Genomic DNA, 24,679 nt, shown 5'->3' with positions numbered 1-24,679 from the left:
ATTCAGACATCAGACGAGCACGTCATATTGATAGGGAATTCTGCTTGTCTGTCTTGACATCATCACCTTTTGGACCTCCCGCATTTATATGAAGACACTGCTGCGCTCCTCTGCACCCGAGAACTCAACAGCGCCCATATAATCTCTGCCTTATATTTATTACGAGATGTAAATGTTTCAGGCAGTAAATTATGTGTTAAAATCTGCAGCCGACAATTGCCTTCTACATTTACTCTGGAGGATTCCACGAGAGGCAACGTCTTCTTTCTTCTAATGATTCTTTTCCGTAATTTTCAGTAACATATACGTAACGCAACGGCCCTGATTGAGCCAGCAGGTTTCTTTCGATATATGTTCTAGATAATCTCGTAGGTATTACTTTATCACAGTAGTACTCATAATCGATTTTGTATATATGTCAGCTTAGCCAACAAATTCTTCCAAAATACAGAATTATATGGTGGCGCCATTATCACTGTCGACAGTAATGCTTTCCTTACCCTTCTACAACTTCGAAAGTTCGCTGCAGGATGTTTCACGAATATGTCACAACAGTCAATATTACGCCGTGCCCGACAGCCGCGTTAAATTTTTAGAAACAAGTAATTTTTTTCTATCGAGTTCCGTTGCCGTTTGAAACAAACATTTATTTCATTGTCGAGCAACCTCTCACGAAAATACGTTACATCCTTCTGTTACTAGTACTTCGTTATCCATACAGAAGTGTGAGACGGTCAACATGTAACGGTGTGTAAGATTCCAGCACCCCCTATACTCAGTTAAAGTAGGTCAGCATATATCTTGAAATAAAAGAAAAACACTCGCAACGTTGTCTGTGTCCTACAGTCATATAATGTGAACGTCTACGTGACAAAAAATACAAATGTATTGTCAATGACATCTGGCTTTTTGTAACAGTGTAGCTCATTTTTTGGTGATCTAACAATTTTACAGAGCTACCCGCTCTATCTGATAGCTGATTTGTGAGCAATTAATCACTCAATATCTTGTTTCCTAAATGATTCAATTGACGAAGGCCCTTGTTCGGCAATAGGGTGTACATAAAAGGGCCAAATGTTTGCTGTGTTATTCATAGGAATAAACCAGTCTGCTGAGATACTGACAGAACTTTGCAATGAGATGTTCTGTATTTAATGGTATCAGGAAGCCCATCAAAAGCGGAGTGCCTCATCAGTATTGCTGTGGATCTTTGCGCAAATATAATTCGGAAAAACGACACGAAGATATTGGTTGGTAATGTAGAGCATATGGAGTGCAAAAATCGGGTAAAGAGAGATGGACTGGATAAACCTACACTCTTACGCTAATTTTGAAAGTTATGTCGTGACATTTGTTGACCACGTTTGGGAAAGGTGGAAGGACAGACATTCACAAGGTATTTATGACAGTACAGCTCTTTTCAAGAGCTGTCGAATTTCAAAAAAGATCTTTCCTACTTTCTTGAATCCGGCAGTACTTTTGCGATAGAACGTTTTGTGCAAGGTTGCGAGCGAGGGTGCATCACGTACTCCATTAAATGATCTTTAGCCGTGGTCCATGGGCACTGTCAGATGGTACGTCTATAGACTATGGTTCGCGCTAAGTCACATCAAGACCATCTGAAAATGGTTAGTTTGACGAAGTACATTGCGGGAAAAAATTTGAACACGGTATTCTTACAGTAAATTGGTGAAACACTTGTCGTTTCTTAAATACGGTATGACTTTGTCGTCAACGAAAGAGCAGATATCGAAAGTTACGACTGTTAATTATGCACTAAATATTCCTCCTCTTATGTAACTCATTTGTGAAATATCTTTATGCACACATTATGTGAGATACACTTAGTGTACCTTAAGTCAAAATACGGTTCTGACACGCTTTAGTAACAGCCAACTCTATTAATCATTCTTGTGAATACTTGTCGTCCAGGCTGACTTGTTGGTTCTTGTTCGTGAATAATTGTTTCAGGAAATATTGCATATTGGAGAGTTGGAGAGGATACTTGATATAAATCTGCAGGTTTTCATGGCAGTTGTCGCTGAAGGTAAAATCTTCCAGGTGATTAGAAGTACATACTGGATCTCGTGTACCTGGGTGGCTGATTGTTTACACACTAGAAGGCGCCTGAGGAGGGTCCCAGCGGAGATGCCGAGAGGCCGAGTCTGGAGGAGTTGAAGAGCAGTGTGACGAGGCTCGATCACGCGGAAGATTTTACCTTCAAGGATACTTGTTAGTGAATACTGCGGCCGTGTAGTGTTTCTCGTGTACGAGCGAACAGTGCGTGACCGTCTGACCCTCCGCAGTTGTGGCCGGGCAAGTGGAGCATCAAGGACGAGCACAAGCTGCTGTCGGAACTGGGCAGCAGCGCGGGGTCGCCCTACTACGACGGTGGGGGCGGCGGAGGCGGCGGGGGCGGCGCGGGGGGCGGCCAGGGCAGCCAGGGCTTCGCCGCGGCGGCTGCGGCGGCGGCCGCGGCGGCGGCGGCGGCTGTCGCGACGTCGTCCGCCTCGGCGGCCGACCTGTACGACGGCATCGCCTCCATGACGCAGCAGGCGCCCGTCTACACGCCCTCCCCGCTCGGTGAGTACACGTCCAGGCGTCCAGCCTGCTCCGTCAGGTCTCAGCAGGGGCCACACACCTGCTGGTTCTAAAGCTACCTGACCTGTGCACGGTACACGGACGGGTTGGGTTGAGGTCGTCGTCACTAATTAACGATGTCAGTTTGCCCTGACTGAGACTTCCAAAACTCTCTCACCACCTCACCATCGGAAAGTACATTACGCAAATATTACAACGACGGACAGCGAGTGGTTAACGCAGTGGACTCAGACGTCGGAGAGAAGGGATTGCATCCCCATCGGTCCACTCAGGTTTGGGATTCAGAACTTTCCCTAATTCGATTGAGACGAATAGCTGGGTGGTCCTTTTGAAATCGAGACGGTCGATTCCCTTCCACGTATTTATCTTATGCAAATTTATGCCCCAACTTTGATGGCCTCCTCGTCAAACTTTAGCTTCCTGACGTAGGTATCTCCGTCAGATTCTGTGAACAATATTCGTTTGGACATCACCCAAACGGAAACATCGTGCTTTAAAATAGGATAATTACTGTCGCCCGATATTCGAAAATTTACGTCCTGTCAGGCGCATCGAGAAAACTTGATAAATGATATCTTACTAATTGTCGTAAGAGTTGATAGTTGGTGTGCAGATCTGACAACAGACGGTTTAGGTAAGGTAGTCTGCTTGCACACCTTACCAAGTTCCCATCTAGATGCGCGGCGTTATTTGGTGCGGGAAAGGCAAAATTAATAGCGTCTGGTAGCTTCAGAGGACTAACACTGTCCTGTGGGTTGATAATATCTTCTGTTACACCAGTAAATCCTCTAATATGCAGGGAATTGAATTCCCATGTATAAAAGAGCTTCAAATTTATGATTATTTCACAAATATGAATTAATATATGCGTCTAAGCGAGAAAAGTTAAAAAAAAAGGTTTGAAATTATCTATAAAGTTCGTTGGAAGTCGCTAAGTGCTCTCATTATCAAACACAGCATAAGTACCGTCTGGGTAACTTGTGCTCCGTTTTAAGCAAAACCTAGTTTTTCACGCCGCATCTCAGTGTGTATGACATCGTATCACCCAAATTGTGCGTCGTACAATGATACAATTTTGCAGGTACCTTCATTGGAACATGTGAATACCTCCTTCAAAATTTGTCACGAACAGAGATAGTAGTAAAGAAGCCTGATGCTGTAGTTTTACTGTGTGAACAGCGGAAAGCGATAAACTTTGTTCCTTTCATCATTTTGTGAGAACTGTCAGCGACAAAAGCTCTGGTAAAAGTTTGAGATTATATGTAAAATCTCCTGGAAGTCGCTGAGTTCTGCAATCCTCAGATACTGACTGAATATAAAACCGAGTAGTTTGCGGGGCGCGAGCAATGCTACCTCACAATATACACACAATATCTCACCGTTATACTTATTATGTTAAACCTTTATCATAACATTATTCCCCTTAATGAATGGACTATGGCAGCATTTTGAATTGTGATTCCGGCAGTAATTACCCTGAAATATCGATTATCAAATATTTGTTGGCCTTGGAAGCCGTTTGATAGGCAACTCACAACTGAGGCCGATGAAGCATGAAGCAGGTTAGTTGTTTAGTAATACAGGTAATGTCTACGCCGCAGCGATTTGGGTTCCTGCACGAATTTAGAATTTTGAAGTTGAATAAGCACACGTAAACCAAATGTTTAGCTTAGTGTATACTGGGCAGTGTAATTCATTTTCACCGGTTTCTAACTTGTTTATCGTTCGTCTAGTATATTAGCCCTTTGTTTGTACCATCTCACGCTCGTCTCTGTTGTAGGGAGAGAGTAATTGTCAAAGAATACATCATGTCGCATTTACGAGTCCTACTACACATAAAGAGCGGAACATTCTGTAGTTTTGCAGTAATAGCTGCTCACGTAATGGCCGCCAGGCGAAACCGTACTTTCCCCTTGTAAGCGCAAACTGCCTACCTGCCATTCCATACCAAGAGGTGACCTTTCCTACGTGAAAACGAGTGTTTTACTTCAGCGTGCTGTGTCACTGACCAACGTTATTCCCAGATACTTTTTCATACGTATGTAGAGAACAATTTTCATTCCCTGCTGTGTCTCCTCAAGAACCCTGTAAAGTTGCAATGGTATTACATAACTGGACCGACTGTTCAGCTTATCGCTCAGATTCCTACCTAAGTACATTATACATTTAGTTACTCATGCATTCTGTTTAACGTAGTTTATTATAGCTGATTTGAAAGTTTATTTGTAAACTTTGTGGTAACTTCTTTTTAGTGCACCTTAGTGTAGATGTGAATGAAGATTAGAAATGTTGCATGTAAGCATGGTGGCATTCTTTTTGTCTGACTGATGCAATTGTTTTGTTTTTGGAATGCATAATTATTTTACTATATTTGATTTGTTTACTTTTTATTCGACGCCCACGCAGTGCATCACAGAGTTTGAGACGTTGGCATATTTATCGAAGAATTTACCTGATTAGCTTCTATTTTGGAATCTTAATGCCATACAAACAAGTCGATGGCTATTTCCTCAGACAATTTTTTGCTGATAACGCATGACGAAATGCGCCATGGCTGTATCTGTAAATCAGTGTTCTTGACTGAGAGTACGGAATTACTGCAACGAAATGTATGCAAGAAAATAAACACAGATGCTTCATTTCTGTGTATTGCCTTTGTCCTTGTCGCCATAATATGTAGGTCTTTCCTGATGCATTTGTTTGGAGCTACTATGAGCCACATGAAGGTCTCAGCACCCGCTTATTAAACTTGGAGATGAACCACGAACAGATTAACGCGTTATGCGGAGCTCTCGGAAAACCGAGCAGGCAGTTAGCGTGACGTCATTAAAGCGATTCGCACTGTTTGTTCTCAAGGGAACGGCAGTGGTACCTGTCATGGAGATGTTGAAGATTTCAAAGCGACATTATTTTTGAAAACATTAATCGCAATCATTACACTAAATACCTAGCGTGCTGCGACGTTCGTACGAGTCCTTCATTTTGTTGCTGAGACATTTAGAACATTTTTCATCGAGTAAAAGGGCTCGGTCGTTAAGGAAGGATCTAGGGTTTTAGAGTTCACGTGGCAGTCCGGGCACCAGGTCTTGTGTACTGGGGGTAAGTGTCGAGGTAGCTGCTGGAAAGGACTATCCTTGTCCGCTGGAGCACAGTCTTCCAGCTGTAATGATCTCGATGTTGACTACTCGTTCAAACACAGTCGAGAAAGAACACCGTCCAATTTACGTTTGAGAGTGTGGCTTCAAATCGCTATCGAGCGCTGCAGTAAAGTGAGCGAAGCATTAGTCTCTAATGCAGGACGTAGGCGTTCGAGTTCACGTTACGTCTGGCCGAACAGCCTTCCCCCAGTTCGCGTAGTTCACCAGATGCGAATGGCCAGTATGTGAGGATACGCCGGATTGCGTCATGCAGGTCTTCGGTTGCTCACAGAAAGAGAAGCGCCGAATGTTTTCACTACAAAACCATTTTGGACTCTTTACAGATATCTGTAATCTCACCTGACCTAGGTTTATGGTAACCATGGACAACGAGCCAGAAACCAGTACGCTTACACAACTTGATTAATCACCAAGCCACATTAATGAAATCTGTTTTTTCCTAATCGGACCATCGTGGGATTTCTTCCCCCCAGACTAACAGATCTGTGTGAAACAAATTCACGTCTGACGAGAAATTACGAAGTAAAACTACACTGATTATGGGTATCTTTATGCTGGTGCTGTGCTGCTTCCAATGGCGCGCCGTCTGTAAGTTTGCGCCACTTAACACTCAACTTCTTTGAAAGTGGCATAAACAGCACTTATCGCTTGCTTCAGGAGCGCCAGTTTCCGTGGAGAGCGTAGAAAACTCCCGGGAGGCAGCCATTAGAGGGACCACAGCTACGACATAAAGATACTCAGGGCCAGTTTTATTTTGCTACCCAATTTCCTGTCATACCTACTGAATTTTTCCCACACAGATCTGCTATTCTGGCAAAAGAAAACAGAATCTCATTTAAGGAAACAATGGTGATATCTTTCTCTCGGTGACTAATTAAATCCCGAAAACGCCTTGGTATTTTATCATGAGGGTCTGGTCGCTCTCTGTGCGAATGAAACGAGATTATAAATATATTAAAGAAGTCGAAAGCTGTTTGTCCAGAAAAAGCATACACAAATGACAGGTTGGGGCACCCTTACACCTGACACGTCTTATAAAGGCTTGCTGACACAGGTTAAGGGGGAACATACTACATTGTGAGCAGGGCATAAGTACGGCAGCTGTCGATCGAAGTCGAATCGGATCGTGTACCTGAGTGGCATAGGCGCTGCGGGAAGAGAACAATAGGAAGACGGCTGTAGGTGGCAGGTAGGCCTGCGACGTGTGCACTGCGCGGGCGTCGCGCACGGGCTGTGCTTGTGTGCTGGCGGTAGCTGTCTGTCTGGCAGTAGTTGTGCATCCGGCGTGTTGTGTGTGCGACAGGCGGCTCGCTCACTCCACTGGCGCCCATCACGATGCAGGAGATGAAGCTGTGCCCCAGCGCCGTGCTCGACCCCTCCATGTCTCCGTACCAGCAAGGTGAGTTCGCCTGCCAGTAGCAACTGCTAGTGTACACCAACCAGGCGCGGCACTTGCCGCCCACCAAACAGGTGAGTCAGCCACGACTCCATCAACAGTAATCTAGCCCCATATTGCATAAGACTCTTCCAACGTTTATTATTTCACATTCCAAAATCACAATAATGGACAAAGCAGAATTCGATGAGCAGTTACTGGCCTACTGTAGGACGATTACTTCACATAACAACGTAGACTTATTGCGTTCTAACGTTGTAACTCAGTGGGGTGTGTGAGTAAGAGCAAATTTACGACCGTAGTTGCGATAAAGAATATTTTCGTACATTAAGTATATCCTCTATATCTTTACGAGAAGGCTGCAAAAAAATTGACTAAGTGCTTCCATTACTGTTGAACTATTCGTCGCGTCGTAAAGGACATCAAGAGCAATTACTAAGAATGGATGACTAAGAGAGAAGACGTTGAGGTTGAAAAGAGCTTAAGGCAGAGATGCAGTCTTTCTGTCTGCTGCCGAAACTGTATGTCGAAGAAGCAATTAAGAGTTTAAAGGAAGGATTCAGAAGTAGAATTAAAAGTCAATTTGAAAGGCTATCCGTGACAAGGTTCACAGAAGACATTAGCATCCCCTGTGAAAGCTATGGCGATGGCAAAATTATGCGTGACGGACGAAACAAGAATGACATAAGAAGCAAACTATCACAAGCCAAGAGAGAAATCCTCTCCAAGCGAACTTTGCTATACCGAGTGTAGGACATAATTTTTTTAAATATAGAAATTTTTGACAATAGCCTCTGGAGCACTACACTGCACGGAACGACTAATAGAGTAGACTGATAACAAAATAAAATCAGGTGGTTCGCTGCAGAATCGCTTTCAAAAGTGATTTCTGGAAAACGCTACTCTAAAATCAAAGGCTGGGTGGCAGGACATGTTTCAAAACCCCTGGAAATATTTGTGTTGTTAGAGACAGTCGTTGATGGCAAAAATTGCAAGGAAAGTCAGAAAATTGAATATATCCTACAAATAAGTGAGGAACTCGGTTTGTGTGGTACGTTGAAATAAAGAAATTATCACAGGAGTGTAAATCGTGTCAAGCCTCATCAAACAAGTCAGAAGACAGCTGACCCATATTCCCTTAAAAACCATTTCTTTACGTGTACAGTAAGGAGAGCCAGTTTCGTATGTACGAGTAAAAGAGCTGAAAGTGGATCGGCTTTGGTACCCGCGTACGCGCGGGCCCCTGGGTAGTAGGCAACCGCGCGTGGCACGAATTAAAACGGGCTGCGGCGGGCAGCGAGCGGCGGCAGCGCCCGCCAGAGCCGGCCGGGCCGGGGCGGACGGCCGCATTGTGCGCCTTCTTCCTGCCGGCAGCGCGCCGGACGTCCGCCGAGCCGCCGTCCATCTCCGCCCCAATATGTGGCCGGCCACGTCCATAACCCGCCCCACACGCCGCCTCAAAAAGCCGCCATTCGCCGTCGCATGTAAATTCACCCCCTCCAGCCGCGCCACTCGCCGCGTTTTCCAGCCTCTCTCTCTAGCGCGCGCGCCGTATTTGCATGATATATATACGCGCGCCCGTATTTCCTGCCAGATATATATGTAGTCGCCGGCGGCCAGATTTATTCGGTTTCGCAGATACACGGCTCGGCCGCCATGTTTTGTTAAGCGGCCAACAATTGCCGTTCCATATGCCCGGTCCTCCGCCTGAAATATTCAGCACTTTTATTCCTTTTGATCTGTGCATGTTTCATGTGCTGCCCTGTTCCCTTTGTGCCTGCTCGTTAAGTAATTCCATTATTTATCGCCTAACTGGAGTTTCCCGAAGAGCAGCGCGCGCGGAGAACAGCCAGAACGCACTCGAAAAATTGTTTGTCTGCTGAAAAATTCAGCGGCGCCGCGATTGGCCGCCGTCGTCCGGCCTAATTCTATTCCGCTCGCATTCGCGCTCCGTAACTGAATTAAAACACGGAAAACCAATCCGGCGCTGTCATCCCTCCCGGAGGCTTTTTTTGAAGGCGCGTTCCGAACGCCGCATCGGCTCACCTCCAGGCCGCTGTATCTATTAGCCTGCCTGTCGCGAGTGATTTGCCTAGTCCACGCCGACGGTTTGATTCTCGTATTTTTTGTTGTATTTGCAAATTTAGAAAAAGTTGTTAACAATTCTGATCGGAACACATTTTTTCAGATTCTGAAGTTATTGGCGTTAAAGAGTAGGAGCGAAAGGTTATCTTCAACTTGTACAGATACCAGACTGCAGCTATAAGAGCCGAAGGACACGAGAGGAACTGAGACAGGATTTTAGCCTATTCTCCATGTTAAAAAAATATGTAAATTGAGCAAGGAGCGAAAGGAACCAAGAAGAAATCTTTAAAGGGAATTAAAGTTCAGAGAGACTAAGTAACAAATTTGAGTCGAGCTGATGACATTGTAAGTCTGTGAGAGATGGCAAAAGACTTGGAAGATCAGTTGCACGGAATGGGTAATGTCTTCAAAAGAGACAATAAGGTGAACAACAAGAAAATTAAAACAAGGGTAATGCAGTATAGTCGAATAAAATGAGGCGATGCTGAGTAAGATAGATTACTATTTGGGAATCTTAACAGTAGTGGCCAGCAAAATATTTGACGATAAACAACGCAGGGAAGAGGAGACTAGAACCTTGTGGAACTTGGTGTTCCAGAAGAACGCTGAAAATTAGATGCGTAGATCGAATAACTAACCAACTTGTACTGCATCTTATTGGGGAGAAATGAGCTTAAGGTACAACACGACTAAAAAAACTTCTGAAGTGATTGGTTGACTGAACCTCTACATCTACATCGATACTCCGCAAGTCACTGTACGGCGCGTGGCGGAGGATACTCTGTACCATTAATGATCATTTCCTTTCCTGTTCCATTCGCAAACAGACCGAGGGAAAACGGTCGTCTATATGCCTCCCTATGAGCCTAGTTTCCTGTATCTTATCTTCGTGCCCTTATGTGCAATGTATGTTAGCGGCAGTAGAATCGTTCGGCAGTCAGCTTCGAATGCCGGTTGTCTAAATTTTCTCAATAGTATTTCTCGAAAAGACACATTTGTGTCATCACGTAGTAGTTAATTTTGTGATGTAGGGAAGAATGGGGTGTAAAAATTGTAGAGTGACACCAAGGCTTGGCTACACTAAGCTGCTTGAAATGGGTGTATCTTGCAGTGGTTGTGTAAGAGACTCGTATTGAACAGACTGGCGTGAGAACTGCATCAAACCTTCGGACAGAAGGCCGCAGTAAGACAGAAGCGACATTCAGATTCGTTTTCTGCTGGTAACATGGACATAAATAGGTGTTACATGTTTAGTTCGCAGTTTAGTAATATTTCGAATATTCAAAATGCGGTTGTGTAAAGTTCAATAATATGTAGTTACGGAATGTAAACTCAGATGTGACGAAAACAATTTTGAAAACGTAGCGTTGAATTCACGACAATTTGCCGTTTCAGAAATGCTTCCAACTTTGCCACAATTTATCCGTCTTCAGACCTGCTGTGATGAGGTAATGGATTCACCTGAAGTTTCTTCTGGTTAATAACGTAGACTTTCCTTTGGTTCTTGTGCCATCCAGGATACTAAACTCTGTCTTGTTGCAGACTTTTGTGAAGCCCTTTCCTACTTCCCACATGAAACCATTGAGGGAGGCATTGAATGTGAATGTGAATGTGAATGTGAAATGTAACTCAGGCACTGTTTTCTCCATAAAAAAAAATATCCTGCAGTGACTCTTTGCTTTCCCTTTCATTCCAACTCTGCGCGCTTCGAGGTCGCTCATATCGATACTCGAGGACAAATGCAGGAGAACAGTTTTCCACAAATTACGTGTGCAGAAGTCTCGTTATTAAATCAACAAGAAAGTATTACGTACCGAGTATTTCTGAATGTTTTAAAATAAACACTGGAGCAATGCTGTTAACAGTCGTTAAGTGGTATAGATAATCGATTCCTGAAAATATGAAACAAAATAATATCGGCTGTAGGAGGCCAGATGCTTTACAACAATAAAGCACTTTAACAACTTTTCTCATGTCTTGACCACGCTTTTTATTATTAACGATTGTCATATTGAATGATTTTATTGGCGAACGCTTCACTCCATTGTTATGGAGGAGTAGGGTAGAGGAAGCCCTTCACACCGTAGAACTGTTTGTCACTTCTCACACGTAGTGCACTTTTAGATTCCATTCTTTTGTGTTTCCTCTCCAGTTATCCTCCCATCCTCCCCTTTTATACCAAGAAACAAAATTTCTCTCTTCGAGATTCCACAGTTGTGGTATAGAGTATAACACTCGTGTTCGTCCTTCACATTTTCACACCTTATCTGCAGAAGCTTCGGACGAAACAGCTGACCAGTGCAACAAGTAAGTAAATTAAAATTGATACTTTTACTTATTTGTTAATGATCTATGTGAATTAACAGATTTGTTTTGTAGTACTTTTCGCAGGCTTGTGTATCCTACCAATGCTTGTGTTTTTTGTGTTACTTGTGCTCTGTGTTATTGTGTGTGTATGCCTTGTGCCGTCCGCTACCAGCCGCCATTGCAATTAACGCTTAGTCACAACCCGACTGCGCCGCAGGTTAAGTTTCTCTAGAGTCCGACTGATAACCATCTGGACAGAAACTCAGTCATTGCTTTAAAAGCTGACATTACGAGTACCTTTAATACATTGTGGTGCAGCATACAGACTAACTATGGGCACTGATATTAGCTGCATTTATTTTGTGGGCATCATAGGTTATCTCAGTACGAGTCGATAACCCACGTCAGGAAACTATCGCTTAAATTTCTCTTTACATCACTTGATCTATTCTTCTTATTAAACCAGTGCCCTGCATGTAATTTTTTATTTTCCCTCAGCATGGCCGTGCGTACCTAGGTAGATATTGCATGCTTGGCTTTAATTAAATATTGCTCTGGACTCTCATCCCGAGCAAACAAAATGTATTTGTGGTATTAAGTGCAGGTCGATTGCTTACAAATTTTCTGCCTTATTGATCTCAGTTGTAAAGTTGTAAACGTAAAAGCATAAGCAAAAAACGATCTCGGTGCTTTAAGTGCACCTGTTCTAAGGAAGACTCACGAACTCAAGTCTTACATTGCAAGTACAGTATCTCTCAAAATCATATTTTTCCCCTTCAAAATCAACCTTCTGTGTGCCTCACGTTCTTCATTGACACTTCCAGTCACTAATAAACGCTTGTTCATCTGCTTACTTTATTGTTTTAAAAGATATCTCTGGGTATTTGAGCATAGAGTACTTAATTAATTTCATTCGACACTTCTGAATACTTCTGAGTATCATCACTAGTGCCACTAATCTTACTCTTATGAGATGGGACTAATTTTTGTTTTTCCGATTTTGTGAAGGGGTCTCATATAAATATTCTACGGTTTCTTTCGTAGAATAACTTTACGATCAGTTCGTCGCTCGCAATAGATACTTTTTGTCAGATACTTGTTCTTCCATGACTGCACTATTTATTTGATTTGAGCTACATTTAAAATGTGGCATCAAATTGTGATAAGCATACTGTATCTCCTTACTGGCTGTCACATATGTTTCAATAGAAAGGATATCGAGTGTATCAACGAGGTGATAGTTTCTTAAACATTTAGAAATTCATCGCAACCTCCATACAGTGTAATCAATAAATCAGTATCTTCATGTTCACCAGAAAACTGTTGCACTATAAACTCCGCCGAAACCAGCGATGACCTGACGTGACGTAGTCGACGACAAAATTGGCTGTGCCGAATCGTGTTTCCTCTTGGGCCCTACCAATGCTTCCAACATTTAATCTTATTTAAATGACAAAGGTGCGGTAAAATATTTTTTGCAAAATTGGTCATTGTCCTCCTATAAGTTTTAGTTAACTTCTTCTTCTTTGCGGTAAGCTTTCACTTTAGTTAGTGTCAGCAAATCCTTCCTGGCGCCACAACCTTTTACTTCTGTATGTGTGGAGAACTTGGAGGAGAAGAAAACAGAAAACGAAGCTCTTCGTCTCTTGTCACTTCGCTCTATCTGTTGCTAATCCTGGAGGAATAGTGCTGTTCATTGATTTCCAAGTAAGTGCAGTGTTGCGCAGCTGCCACATTGCCATCACAGCCATAAGGAAAAGGTGTTCTGGATTATGACCTTTCAAGGGCTTGTTACTGAAACTTTGACTGTGTCTCTGAATTTTTCCTCTCTTCCTCCCACCTCTCTCTCTCTCTCTCTCTCTCTCTCTCACACACACACACACGAACTTTTGATGGTAGTTATACGATAGGAACTATTCACTATTTCTTCCCTTTCCCGTCATACAACACCCGATTTTGTCAGACGTAATCGGTTTGTTTCTATTAAAATTCACGAATGTCTCGGATAGATTTATACTTACATCCAAATAAGTCGGTAGATACACAGCGACCTAACGAGTGAACCGTCGTCCAGGCTGTTGGTAGTAAACCCTCCGTGTAAACTAGCCAGTATTCACACCGTCATACCGAGCGAGGTGGCGCAGTGGTTAGACACTGGACTCGCATTCGGAAGGACGACGGTTCAATCCCGCGTCCGGCCATCCTGATTTAGGTTTTCCGTGATTTCCCTAAATCAGTCCAGGCAAATGCCGGGATGGTTCCTCTGAAAGGGCACGGCCGACTTCCTTCCCCATCCTTCCCTAATCCGATGAGACCGATGACCACGCTGTCTGGTCTCCTTCCCCAAACCAACCAACCAACCATTCACACCGTCATCCATACAAGGAGTGAAAGCAGGCTGCACTAATAAGTCGAATAACATGAAAGGGAGGCAGTCATTGAGAAGAGAATGAGACAGGTTTGTAGCCTATCCCACGTTATTCAATATGTACATTGTGCGAGCGATAAAAAATATGAAGTAGGAAATTGAAAAATGAATTTTAGATTAGGGAGAAGAAATAAAAATTAAGATCTGCTGCTGATATCGCAGGTCTGTCAGAGAGGCGAAGGAATTGATGGATCAGTTTGAAGGGAATATATAGTGTCTTGAAAACAGGTTAAAGTATGTGCATCAACAAATGTAAGAGAAGGATAATGGCACGAAGTCGACTTAATTCGGGTGATGCTGAGTGATTGCATGATTCAAACATACATTGCAAATAGTGCACCAGTTTTGCTATTTGGGCAAAAGATGAATGAGAATGGCAAAAGTAAGGAGGATATATTTTTTGATTTGGCAATAGTAAACAAAAACAAATATGAATTTAAGAAGATCCGATGAATATATTGGTTAACTAGCGAATCGAGTTGGACAGAAAACAGCTTTATGACACAACTAAAATAAAAATAAGGGACAGGTTGGTAGGACACATCCTGAGTTGCGAGAGAATGATTAATTTAGTTTGCGCCTCGTAGACAAGCGTGCACAGTTGCAACAAATCATTGTTCGGACTGAAGACCACAAAAGTAGACGTCAGATACAGTATTCTGCTACGGTTGTAGACTGTGTGTGGATCACTCGCTGGCTCATCGTGTGAGACGGAGGATGTGTAGAGGACTGTAGGGCGGCTAGGGAGGCGGCGGCTGGTAGCGGCGCGGCGGGGCGCTGGGACGGCGGACGGCCGCTCACCGCGTGTCCTCTGCGGCGCAGAGAGCGGAGGCGGAGGCGGAGGCGGGGGCTCGTACCCGTCGCCGGGCCCCGGGGGCGGCTCCAGCGCGAGCGCGAGCGCGGGCTCCGAGCCGGTGGGCGCGGGTTCGTCTCCCGGGCTGCCGCTGTCGCTGCCTGCCGACCCGCCGCCCGCGTCGCCGGGCCTGACGGTGCTGCAGCCGGCCGGCGCCGCCCACGCGCACGCCGCCGCCGCCCACGCGCACCACGCGCCGCCCCCGCCGCTGCCCTACGCTGCCGTCCTGCCGGGCTTCGCGCACTACTCCGCAGGCAAGGCACTCACTTTCACGCACTCACCTGGTGACTGCCCACAGTCATGTTGCTCGTAGCTCTGTGCTCGTCGTCCCTGCCCAGTCGACTCTTCCAGTACGTCGTGGCAGCTGAAAATTTGTGCTCGATTGGGATTCAAACGAGGATTTCTGCATTTCGCGAGTTGTCACCTAATCTCTTACGCTGTCTCAGCGGGCTCGGGGCCCGACGCCAACTCTCGTCGTGACTTATATTTCCACCTGTGATTTTTGGGGACTGCACTGCAACCAAAGGTTCTCCCACGGGGTGTCAGGGAATCGGAGCATATTGGGAACTAATCTGATGAATATCCGTGGCTTACCCTGCCACAACGAATGTATATATTCATTTAATTAAATGCAGTGAAATGAAATGAGTGGGTCGTTGCCCATCAAATCATTGTAGATACAGTGACGTGAGACGCTATCAGTGACCCTACTGAGAGGCGCTGGACTGAAATAAAATGAGTATGTTTTGACAAATGAAAATGTGTGGTGTTTGGAAGAAATGCATAGCAATATCAGCGACATTGAAAGCTTGAATCAAGGCTCAAGGAATAACGAGAAAGTCCTGTTATCGAGGAGGCTGTGTGTGTGTGTGTGTGTGTGTGTGTGTGTGTGTGTGTGTTTGTTTTCCAGAAAAGGTCTGGAACGCGTGGAGCAATCTCCACCGTTCGTAGCAAATATATGACTCGCTATATGGAAAAATATATTTAATGGGATAACAAATGCCTAGTACCCGGAACAGTGCAAGTAGGAAGGAAGGGGGTGACATGTAAGCATAGCTGTGGCATACCTGGAGGAAACTCAACAAAACTCCTATCGCATAGTGTCTACTGTCTAATAATAACAGTAATAATGATAATAATAATAACAATTCTATGAGAGGTAGGATACACATAATTGGTGACAGGCAGGCTGCGTGTAACTCGTTACCTCCTTATGAGATTGCAGTGTCCAATTAAACGTGCTTTATCCTTCACGATCAGTGAGTCACAGTGGCAGTGTATTACGTACCGTAAAGTGGGTCTGAGTTCGCCATATTTCTTCCACAAGCAATTGTATGTTGCTTCCTCAAGAATGGGTTCACTCAAAAATTTATTTAGTCTTGCACCTGGAGGGGACATTAGAAATGTTATATGTTACCATATTGTGTATTTAACAATATTACAGTGAATTTGCAAAATATTTCATAGTGTGTTTATGCGCTTAAAACATGTAAATAAACAAAGTGTGTTTTTATTTTATGTGCCAATTTCCTTATTATAGTTGTGTAATGTAGGATTTGGATAAACAAGTTGCTGGTAACTGCGCTTAATGAGCTAGTTGATGCGGGCAGTAAGTAGCGCAGGTTCGAGAACGCAGCCCCGCGGAGCCCCAGTCCCGGTGTGTCGCCTGACGGAAGCCTGTGTGTTTTGTGTCGGCAGTGGGCGCAGGCGGCGGCGCCGGCGTCGTCCCGGTGAGCGATTACTCGTACGGGCCGCCATACTCGCAGTACTCGTCCACGTACGGCTCCTACGGCTACGGCGCCGGCGGGTTACTCAGTAAGTAAACAGTGAGTATTCCACGCTGGCAGCAGCGGCGGCAGCGGTTCTCAGTTTGTCGACGGCGCCTCACACAGCACTCCGCACACAGCACTCTCGCCTGCACCACTCCTTTCTGCCAGCACGACACTCTCACGGTAACTTCTTCACACGTACGAGACTCATTCACTGTATGTGACTTCCTTTCTTTCATCTGGTCTGGTAATATGCGTGGTGTTTCCGTCATGAAGATGATGCACACTTGCAGGGATGGTAAAAAAAATAGGTCCAAAAATGTTGACTCACACGCTATAAGCCAAAGTGAGAAAATTTCAGGTTTACGTTAGTCTTATAACGAAAACGAAAATAACAGTAGACACATTTGTAATACATTCAGAACAGTTGTTAAAAGTGGCGTCATTCACCTCCTTCCGAGGCATAAAGTCGTCACACATTGCTTTGTTAGGCATGATCCTATTGGAGTGACATCCCCTAGCCGTCCTCCGAACTTTCAGTTCACTTACCCAGCCAGTTACAGGGAAACCTGTACTTGTAGCTCAAGGAGGACTCCAAATTACATTTAACCATAATAATTTTTACATATACAATACAAAGGTGAAAGAAGAGAAAAATGACAGAGAAACATTCTTGGACCGAATAAGATTTGAATACAGAACCTATGGAGCTGAAATGCGACACTTACACGTTTATTTACTCATACTGCAACCACAGCACAGGAAATCGCGTGCATTGAACGGTCTATGTCACTTGGTACTTTTGTCGTGTTAGGGCTGGATCGAACATTTTGTGGCAAAAGTTTCGTTTCCTGAAATGACTGATATCATCTGTAGCCATTATAATCTATATTCCAAAGCTTCTCAGAATTTTTGTAGACACTTCCTCTCTTCCCGTAAACTTCTTCTATTTATTTTACTCGTTGTTCAGTGAAACTATGTCGGATGAAAATTCCTGCGTGAATTCACGTGGATGCTGGAGTTCGGTCGTCCAACGAACTGCCTGTGTTTGCTTTATGTTATAACTACTACTACGTTTAGGTTACTTTAAGGGGGGTAGGACTTCAAACGGGCCGACTTGGAGGAGGAGAGTCAGCACAGGACATTTTAATTTCTACTGTCTATACTTTTACAAATAAATTCATAAAACTTTGTCACCATGACCAGGAAGGATTGAGGACTCACACTCATCGCAGTGGAAGTTCAAAAACGTAGCAAAATACCTTTTTTTTACATGTGAAATTTCATCGTTTTTTCACTTATTACTGGCTGCATTTGTTGCTATAGGTACACTTTTCTTCCTAAGTAAGAGAGATTCTTCGATGAATTTTTCATAGCATACAAACAGTAGTTATAGGTGTATGAAACTCTAGAATTTTACTAAACTATTAAAAAACTGTGGAAAAAATTGAGATAATTAACTATAAAACTTGAATTTTTTCTAAACATGAAGTTTAAAATGTAACAGTTCATTAATTTTTTCATAAATTAAATAAATTCTAGAGTTTATTACGCCTGTAACTATGGTTTGTGTGCTGTGCAAAAGTCATCGAAGAATCTCTCTTACTTAAGAAGAAAAGTGTACCTATAGCAACAAATGCAGCCAGTAATAAGTGAAAAAATGATGAAATTTCACATGTAAAAAAAAGTGTTTGTTACGTTTTTGAGCTTCCACTGCTATGAGTATGAATCCTGAATCCTTCCTGCTCATGCTGTTAAAGTTTTATGAATTTATTTGTAAAGGTATAGACAGTGGAAATTAAAATGTCCTGTGGTGCCTCTCCTGCTCCAAGTCGGCCCGTTTGACGTCCTACCCCAATTAAGCTCTTCATCTTCAATATTAAAAATGTCCTTCTTCTTTTTTCGTTATGGTGTAGTAGGGTATCACCGTTCTGAGGCAGTCACTAGTCCAAAGTGTATGCACATATCTTTTCCTGTTTTGGCACTTAAGATAAAGAATACTATCATACATGACACGATGACAAAGTATTTTAAAAACACTGTTCTCCTGCAACTGAGTGGACGTATAGGCTTTAATCCTGAACAAGTACAGCTTTCATTGCCACATGATTTGATCTACAGTTAATAAATTTGTAGGCAACAATATTGTGGCAGAAATGTTTTGAAAGTGGTGTTGATAAAACCGACGCTTCGATCCAACTCTGTAGCCAGTGAGTAGATAAGCCAGCCAGGGCGAGAGCGGCAGCTGTCGGATAGAGGAACCACGGCCCCAGAGGAGGCCTCTGCTAACTGCAGGTCGCGGAGAGCTGAGGCCATGGCCGCTGGATTCTCCGAGAATGGAAGACGTGTTTCTGGGGAGTCGTTGGAAAGATGCAGTCGTAGCAAACACGAGGCGGCAGAAATTACTTTCTAAGACAGGGGAGGTTTTTGGCTATTTTCAGATTGTGGAATAATTCCTTGGGACAAGACGAATCAGAATTCCTTGCCTACTAAGGTTGCAATGTGTGTCCTCTTTGTTTGCGAACGAACCGTTTTATAGCTTTGAACGTTCTCCAATGCATGTACAACTGAGTCACACGTGAAATTTATTATGATGACTAGTTGTGCACCTGATGGGTGCAAACTTCTAGTGCAGCATCTGATGTCATCTGACCTCAGCCCTAACAAGGACATCTTGAATAACACATTCCTAGCACACTGTTATGGCTTTATTAGCACGGTTCCCCTCCAGTTCTGGTAACATGTTCAGCGAAAGACAGTCTTACAAGGCTTACAGGGTGTTGTTCCTTGTACAAACAGCAAATCAACGTGAAAATTTCAGTGTGATTTTTCTCATTTACTTGAGACGATATACAAACAGTATACGTTTCTAATATCCAGTGCTAATAATATTACAACTGTGTTTCAAAAGGCGAAACCCACCTCTGTATATTGCATCATCGTAGGCTTCCGTTTGTAGTTCGTTATAAACTTAGGCGTGTTCTAAAATAAGCCAGTAGGTACCTGTGTCTGAGACAGTGTGTGCTTTCCACAGCAGGCGCTCCCTACTATCCGTACGGTGGCTGCGGCGGAGCCGGCAGCACCAGCAGCAGCTGCAGCAGCAGCAGCAGCAGTGGCAGCGGGGGCGGCAGTGGAGGCTGCGGGGGCGGCGGGGGCGGCTGCGAGCCTCCGCAGCTGCAGCTGCAGGCGCACCTGCTGGCCGCGGGCCGCGCCAGCTGCGCCCACTCCGAATCGCGGTCGCCGCTGGCGGCCACGAGGGCCAGCTCTGGCGCCAGCGCGGCCTCTCCCACAGGCAGCGCCAGCGCCGCCTGCTCCAGGGCCCAGGGGCTGGACCTCCTGCTGGGCTGAGGCGGGAACTCCCAGCCGGTCTGGTCTGAGCCTCTCACCAGCGCCAGGCGGGGTCTCCACCTCCCGGGGCCTGACGCCCTGCCTCTGACCTCACACTGCAGAGCCTTAGTCCATCAGAGGCCGATCGCTGATCTCACACTGCTTCTGGAGGACCCACGTCATCACGGTCACCGTCACCGCTGACGGTCTCGTACCAGTCTCCCCCACCACCTGCCACAGTGCCCCGTACTCTGCGCGCTACCGGACTGCGCCACTGATCTCATCTGCTGCGGTCTTTCTACCGAACGCGAGAAAAGGCTGTCTCGGCACTTGCTGACTACTGGACGACTAGTCAGCACGAGAGGAAGAGAGAGTCGCCTGGTGCTGTACGTACGTCCCACTGCTACCACGATGTCGGTGTTCGGAGTGTGGAGGCATAGGACCTTTGGTGACTGCACGGCAGTTACACTCTGAACTGCGACCTTTCGTGTCTGTGGAGTACACCACTGGGATACACTGTCGATGTGAAGACTACGGCCACAAAGCTATACCTATATACAACCGGAAGTAAAATTATGCGACCATCTTATACATATATAAATATTAAAAGGAAAGTTAGATGATTTTTATTTTTTGTATACAGAACAGCCAAAGACTTGATTTATCATATCCCTTATCATCATAATCCTCTTTTCCATATCATTATATGTACATATTAACGAATGTTTCTTTTTTATATAATATATAAATATTCCTCACAAATCTCGCACTTGCACAAACAGTAATCCTTAATTGTGTCGTTAAGGCCTACTTGCATCCCACCTGGAAGAACCTCTAGGTAAATGTTTCTGAAAAAAAAAAGAATAGCCACCTTCATTAGCTCAGCAGCTTCTCATTTAAACACAGTATGAGGTACTTCAGGGAAAAAACACAATCCGGTACATGTAAACAGCCCAGGAGGTAGTACACCAAAGAAAAATTCTTGAAATTAGTTTGTGGGCTGAGAAATTTTGACAGTAGAGCTCATTGTGATAACAGAACTGCAACCATCGTAATCACCTTACTTCCAACAGGAAAGAGCAAAAATTAATGAGAATCAACAACAAATTTCAGTTTTCCTCCCACAAGAAATGTATGTTACAAAAATTTTGTAGTAATGTTAAATGAAACCAGAACACAGTCTACTGCCTGCAAGTACTTAATTATGTCCTCTAAGGATGTATTTTTTGAACTATTATAGTACATAGCAGGTACTCTATGGTTTCTGAATCATTATAACATTAAAATTAAGGCCCCTAAACGTATACTGAGAAGGTCCTTGCAGGTGGAGATGCAAGTTCGTGCAATTATCAACATTTTTTGTTTTTAATTTGAGCAAACAAAAATAGGCTAAGTGTAAAAACTGTTATACATGAAGTGTTGCGGAATGACAAAAGAAACACTTTTACTAGGCTTTCATTGAGTAAAAACTGAAGCAATTAACATCCCTAGTCAGAGTGTCTGTCCCAAGATACAGTTGCGCCTGCAAGACAAGTGGTTCTTACACACGCCTCTATGTATACATTATTTATTGCTTATTTTCTTAATAAGTAAAACAAAGTGTAATATTTTATTTTTCATTTTTACCAAAGAGATGTTAGCAATATTCCCTTGCACATAATATGCGAGTAAATTTTTATTGATAAAAAACTAAGATTGTGACCTATATCTTTAAAATTAATTTTTATATATCTGAGAAAGAGAAAAATCTTAATTGAATTGTTATTATGTTTTAAGATTGCGATAGTTCCTTTTGCCCCTTTCATATTCCTCGACGATCGGTTGATCTTCGTTTCCAAAAATTTCCTGCTCCCATCTTCCCAATTCCTAAGAGCATCAGTCACTTTATCTGGTATCATTTAGACTAGGTTACATAGCGTACAGTTATTGTAAAGAAATAAAGAAGTTTCTCCCTAAATTGCTTGTTCCACTCATTTTCATATTAATGTGTTTTCTGCATGTACCATTCAACTATTGATATACCAGTATCTCGCGTGAGTTGATGTTTTGAGTTTGAACTGTTACATAGTGTACAAAAGACACTAATATACTAATGAAGTCTGACATAATCACATGGAAGTGTAGAGTCCCATTGCGTAAAATTTGTAGAATTGTTCAAACTCAACTTTTATTGTATTATTACCTTATCCTACAATCCGTTATGGAGATTTTAATTCCAGCATCAGTGTTTTTGTAAAAAAACAATTGAAAACTGAACATTCAGGAAGTGTCATCTAGCAGTCAAACCTATTCAGTTGGCTACACTGCAGGTGTAAGCGCATATTGCTGAAGGTGAGGTTACACAAGTCAGCTGTGTTTTGTCACAGTTTTATTAGGTTTCTACACAATTTAATGTTTCCATCTTAGCCGCACGTTTTTTTATGTTTTGTTTACTAGTTTAGCGAGACATATCTGTTCCCTTTTAGCTGTTTCTCTGATCATGTCTGTTAACGATATTAGCAGTAGTAGTATATGCTATCACAGTCGTTCATCATAGACAAGGGTATCGTCAGGAATGTCCCAGAAAAGTGTCCTAGGACCGCTGTTGTTCTCTGTACACATAAATGATTTGGTGGACATGGTGGGCAGCAATCTGTGGTTGTTTGCTTACGATGCTGTGGTGTATGGTAAGGGGTCGAAGTTGAGTGACTGTAGGAAGATACAAGACAACGTAACAAACTTTCTAGTTGGCGTGATGAGTGGCAGCTAGTATTAAATGTGGAAAAATGTAAGTCAATTCGGACGAGTAGGAAGAACAAACCTGTAATGTCCAGATACCGCATTACTAGCGATTTGCTTGACACAGTTAAGTCGTTTGAATATCTGGGCGTAACGTTACAAAGCAGTATGAGATGGAATGTGCATGTGAGAACTGTGGTAGGGAAGAAGAATGGTCGACTTTGGTTTATTGGGAGAATGTTAGGAAAGCGTGGTTCACCTGTAAATAAGACTGAATGTAGGACGATGGTGCGACCTATTCTTGGGGACTGCTCCAGTGTTTGGGATCTTTACCACGTCGGATTGAAGGGAGACATCGAAGCAACTCGGAGGCGGAATGCTTGATTGTTACCAGTGGGTCTGAACAACATGTGTTTCGGAGATGCTTCGTAAACTCAAATGGAAATCCCTGGAGGAAGGGCGACATTCTTTTCAAGAAACACTGTAGAGAAAATTTAGAGAAACGGCATTACAAGCTGACTGTCAAATGATTTTAGTACCTCATACACTCATGCGATCAAGAGCATCCGGATATCCCAAAAACAAACGTTTTTCAAAGTGGGCGCATTGTGCTGCCACCTACTGCCAGGTACTCCATATCAGCGACCTCAGTAGTCATTTGAGATTGTGAGACAGGTGACTGGGTGTTATCTGTGTTATACGTCTGTACGCGAAATTTCCTTTCTGATGTGATAGTGAAGTGGAGACCTGAAGAGACACGTACAGTACAAAAGCATACAGGCCGACCTCGACTGTTGACTGACAGAAACAACCGACAGCTGAAGAATGTCATAATGGGTAATATGCAGACATCTATTCAGACCATTTCACAGGAATTCCAAACTGCATCAGGATCCACTGTAAGTACTATGACAGTTAGGCGGGAGGTGAGAATAATTGGATATCATGGACGAGCGGCTGCTTTAAGCCACACATCACGCCGGTAAATGCCAAACAACGCCTCGCTTCGTGTAAGGACCGTAAATATTGGACGACTGAACAGTGGCAAAATTTGTGTGGAGTGACGAATCACGGTACACAATGTGGCGATACGATGGCAGGGTGTGGATATGGCGAATGTCCGGTGAACGTCATCTGCCAGCGTGTATAGTGTCAACAGTAAAATCAGAGGCGGTGTTATGGTGTGGTCGTGTTTTTTATGTTTGTTGTTTTGCGTGGCACTAACACGGCACAGGCCTACATTGAAGTTTTAAACACATTCTTGCTTCCCACTGTTGTAGGGCAATTCGGGGACGGCGATTGCATCTTTCAACACGATCGAGCAACTGTTCATAATGTACAGCCCGTGGCGGAGTGGTTACACGACAATAACATCCCTGTAATCGACTAGTGTGCACAGAGTCCTGACCTGAATCCTATTGAACACCTTTGGGATGTTTTGGAACGCCGACTTCGTGCTAGGCCTCACCGACCGCCATCGATACCTCTCCTCAGTGCAGCACTCCGTGAAGAATGGGCTGCCATTTCCCAAGAAGCCTTCCAGCATCTGATAGAGCGTATGCCTGCGAGAGTGGAAGCTCTCATGAAGACTAAGGGTGGGCCAGCACCATATTGAATTTCAGAATTACCGATGGAGGGCGCCACGAACATGTAAGTCATTTTCAGCCAGGTGTCCAGATACTTTGGATCACATAGTGTACATACGAGGCTGAGTCAAATGAAAACCTTAATTTGTAATAACAAATCGAAATTTCGCACCGTTATCCTGTAAGTTGGTAAGCGTGCTACAAACGGCGTGCAGAATGGCCTGTAGGCGGTAGCATAGTGCAGATGCACACATGGCGTCACTGTATCAGTATAAAGATGGCCGCCCCACTTGCGACTTGCACCAGGGAAGAACTGCGGTCTGTTATTCGGTTTTTGCGTATTGAAGGTGCGAAACCTATTGAAATTCATCGACGAATGAAGGTTCAGTATAGTGATGCATGTTTGTCACAGCAGCAAGTCTACGAATGGAGTAGGAAGTTCGCAAATGGT

The 24,679-nt window shown here is 43.8% G+C and overlaps 1 protein-coding gene across 3 annotated transcripts in view; it reads left to right on the top strand.

The window, feature by feature from the left end:
• LOC124620099 (paired box protein Pax-5-like) overlaps positions 1 to 21,868 on the top strand; it is a 263,562-nt gene extending 241,694 nt beyond the window's left edge. The window contains exons 6-9 of one of the 3 annotated variants that reach the window (XM_047146771.1): positions 2,307 to 2,583; positions 7,063 to 7,158; positions 16,527 to 16,643; positions 19,632 to 21,868. In XM_047146771.1, the coding sequence (XP_047002727.1) occupies positions 2,307 to 2,583; positions 7,063 to 7,158; positions 16,527 to 16,643; positions 19,632 to 19,945 (804 nt within the window). In that variant the 3' untranslated portion in view covers positions 19,946 to 21,868. Of the gene's footprint in view, positions 1 to 2,306; positions 2,584 to 7,062; positions 7,159 to 16,526; positions 16,655 to 19,631 lie in introns of all 3 variants that reach the window. The other 2 variants (XM_047146779.1, XM_047146785.1) reach the window with 2 other exon arrangements.
• Positions 21,869 to 24,679: the final 2,811 nt, after the last annotated feature.

Source organism: Schistocerca americana, chromosome 1 (assembly GCF_021461395.2).
Source record: "Schistocerca americana isolate TAMUIC-IGC-003095 chromosome 1, iqSchAmer2.1, whole genome shotgun sequence".
NCBI classification, from domain to species: Eukaryota; Metazoa; Arthropoda; class Insecta; order Orthoptera; family Acrididae; genus Schistocerca; species Schistocerca americana.
The sequence above is the reverse complement of the archived record's forward strand: the minus strand, read 5'-3'. Positions and strand labels throughout refer to the sequence as shown.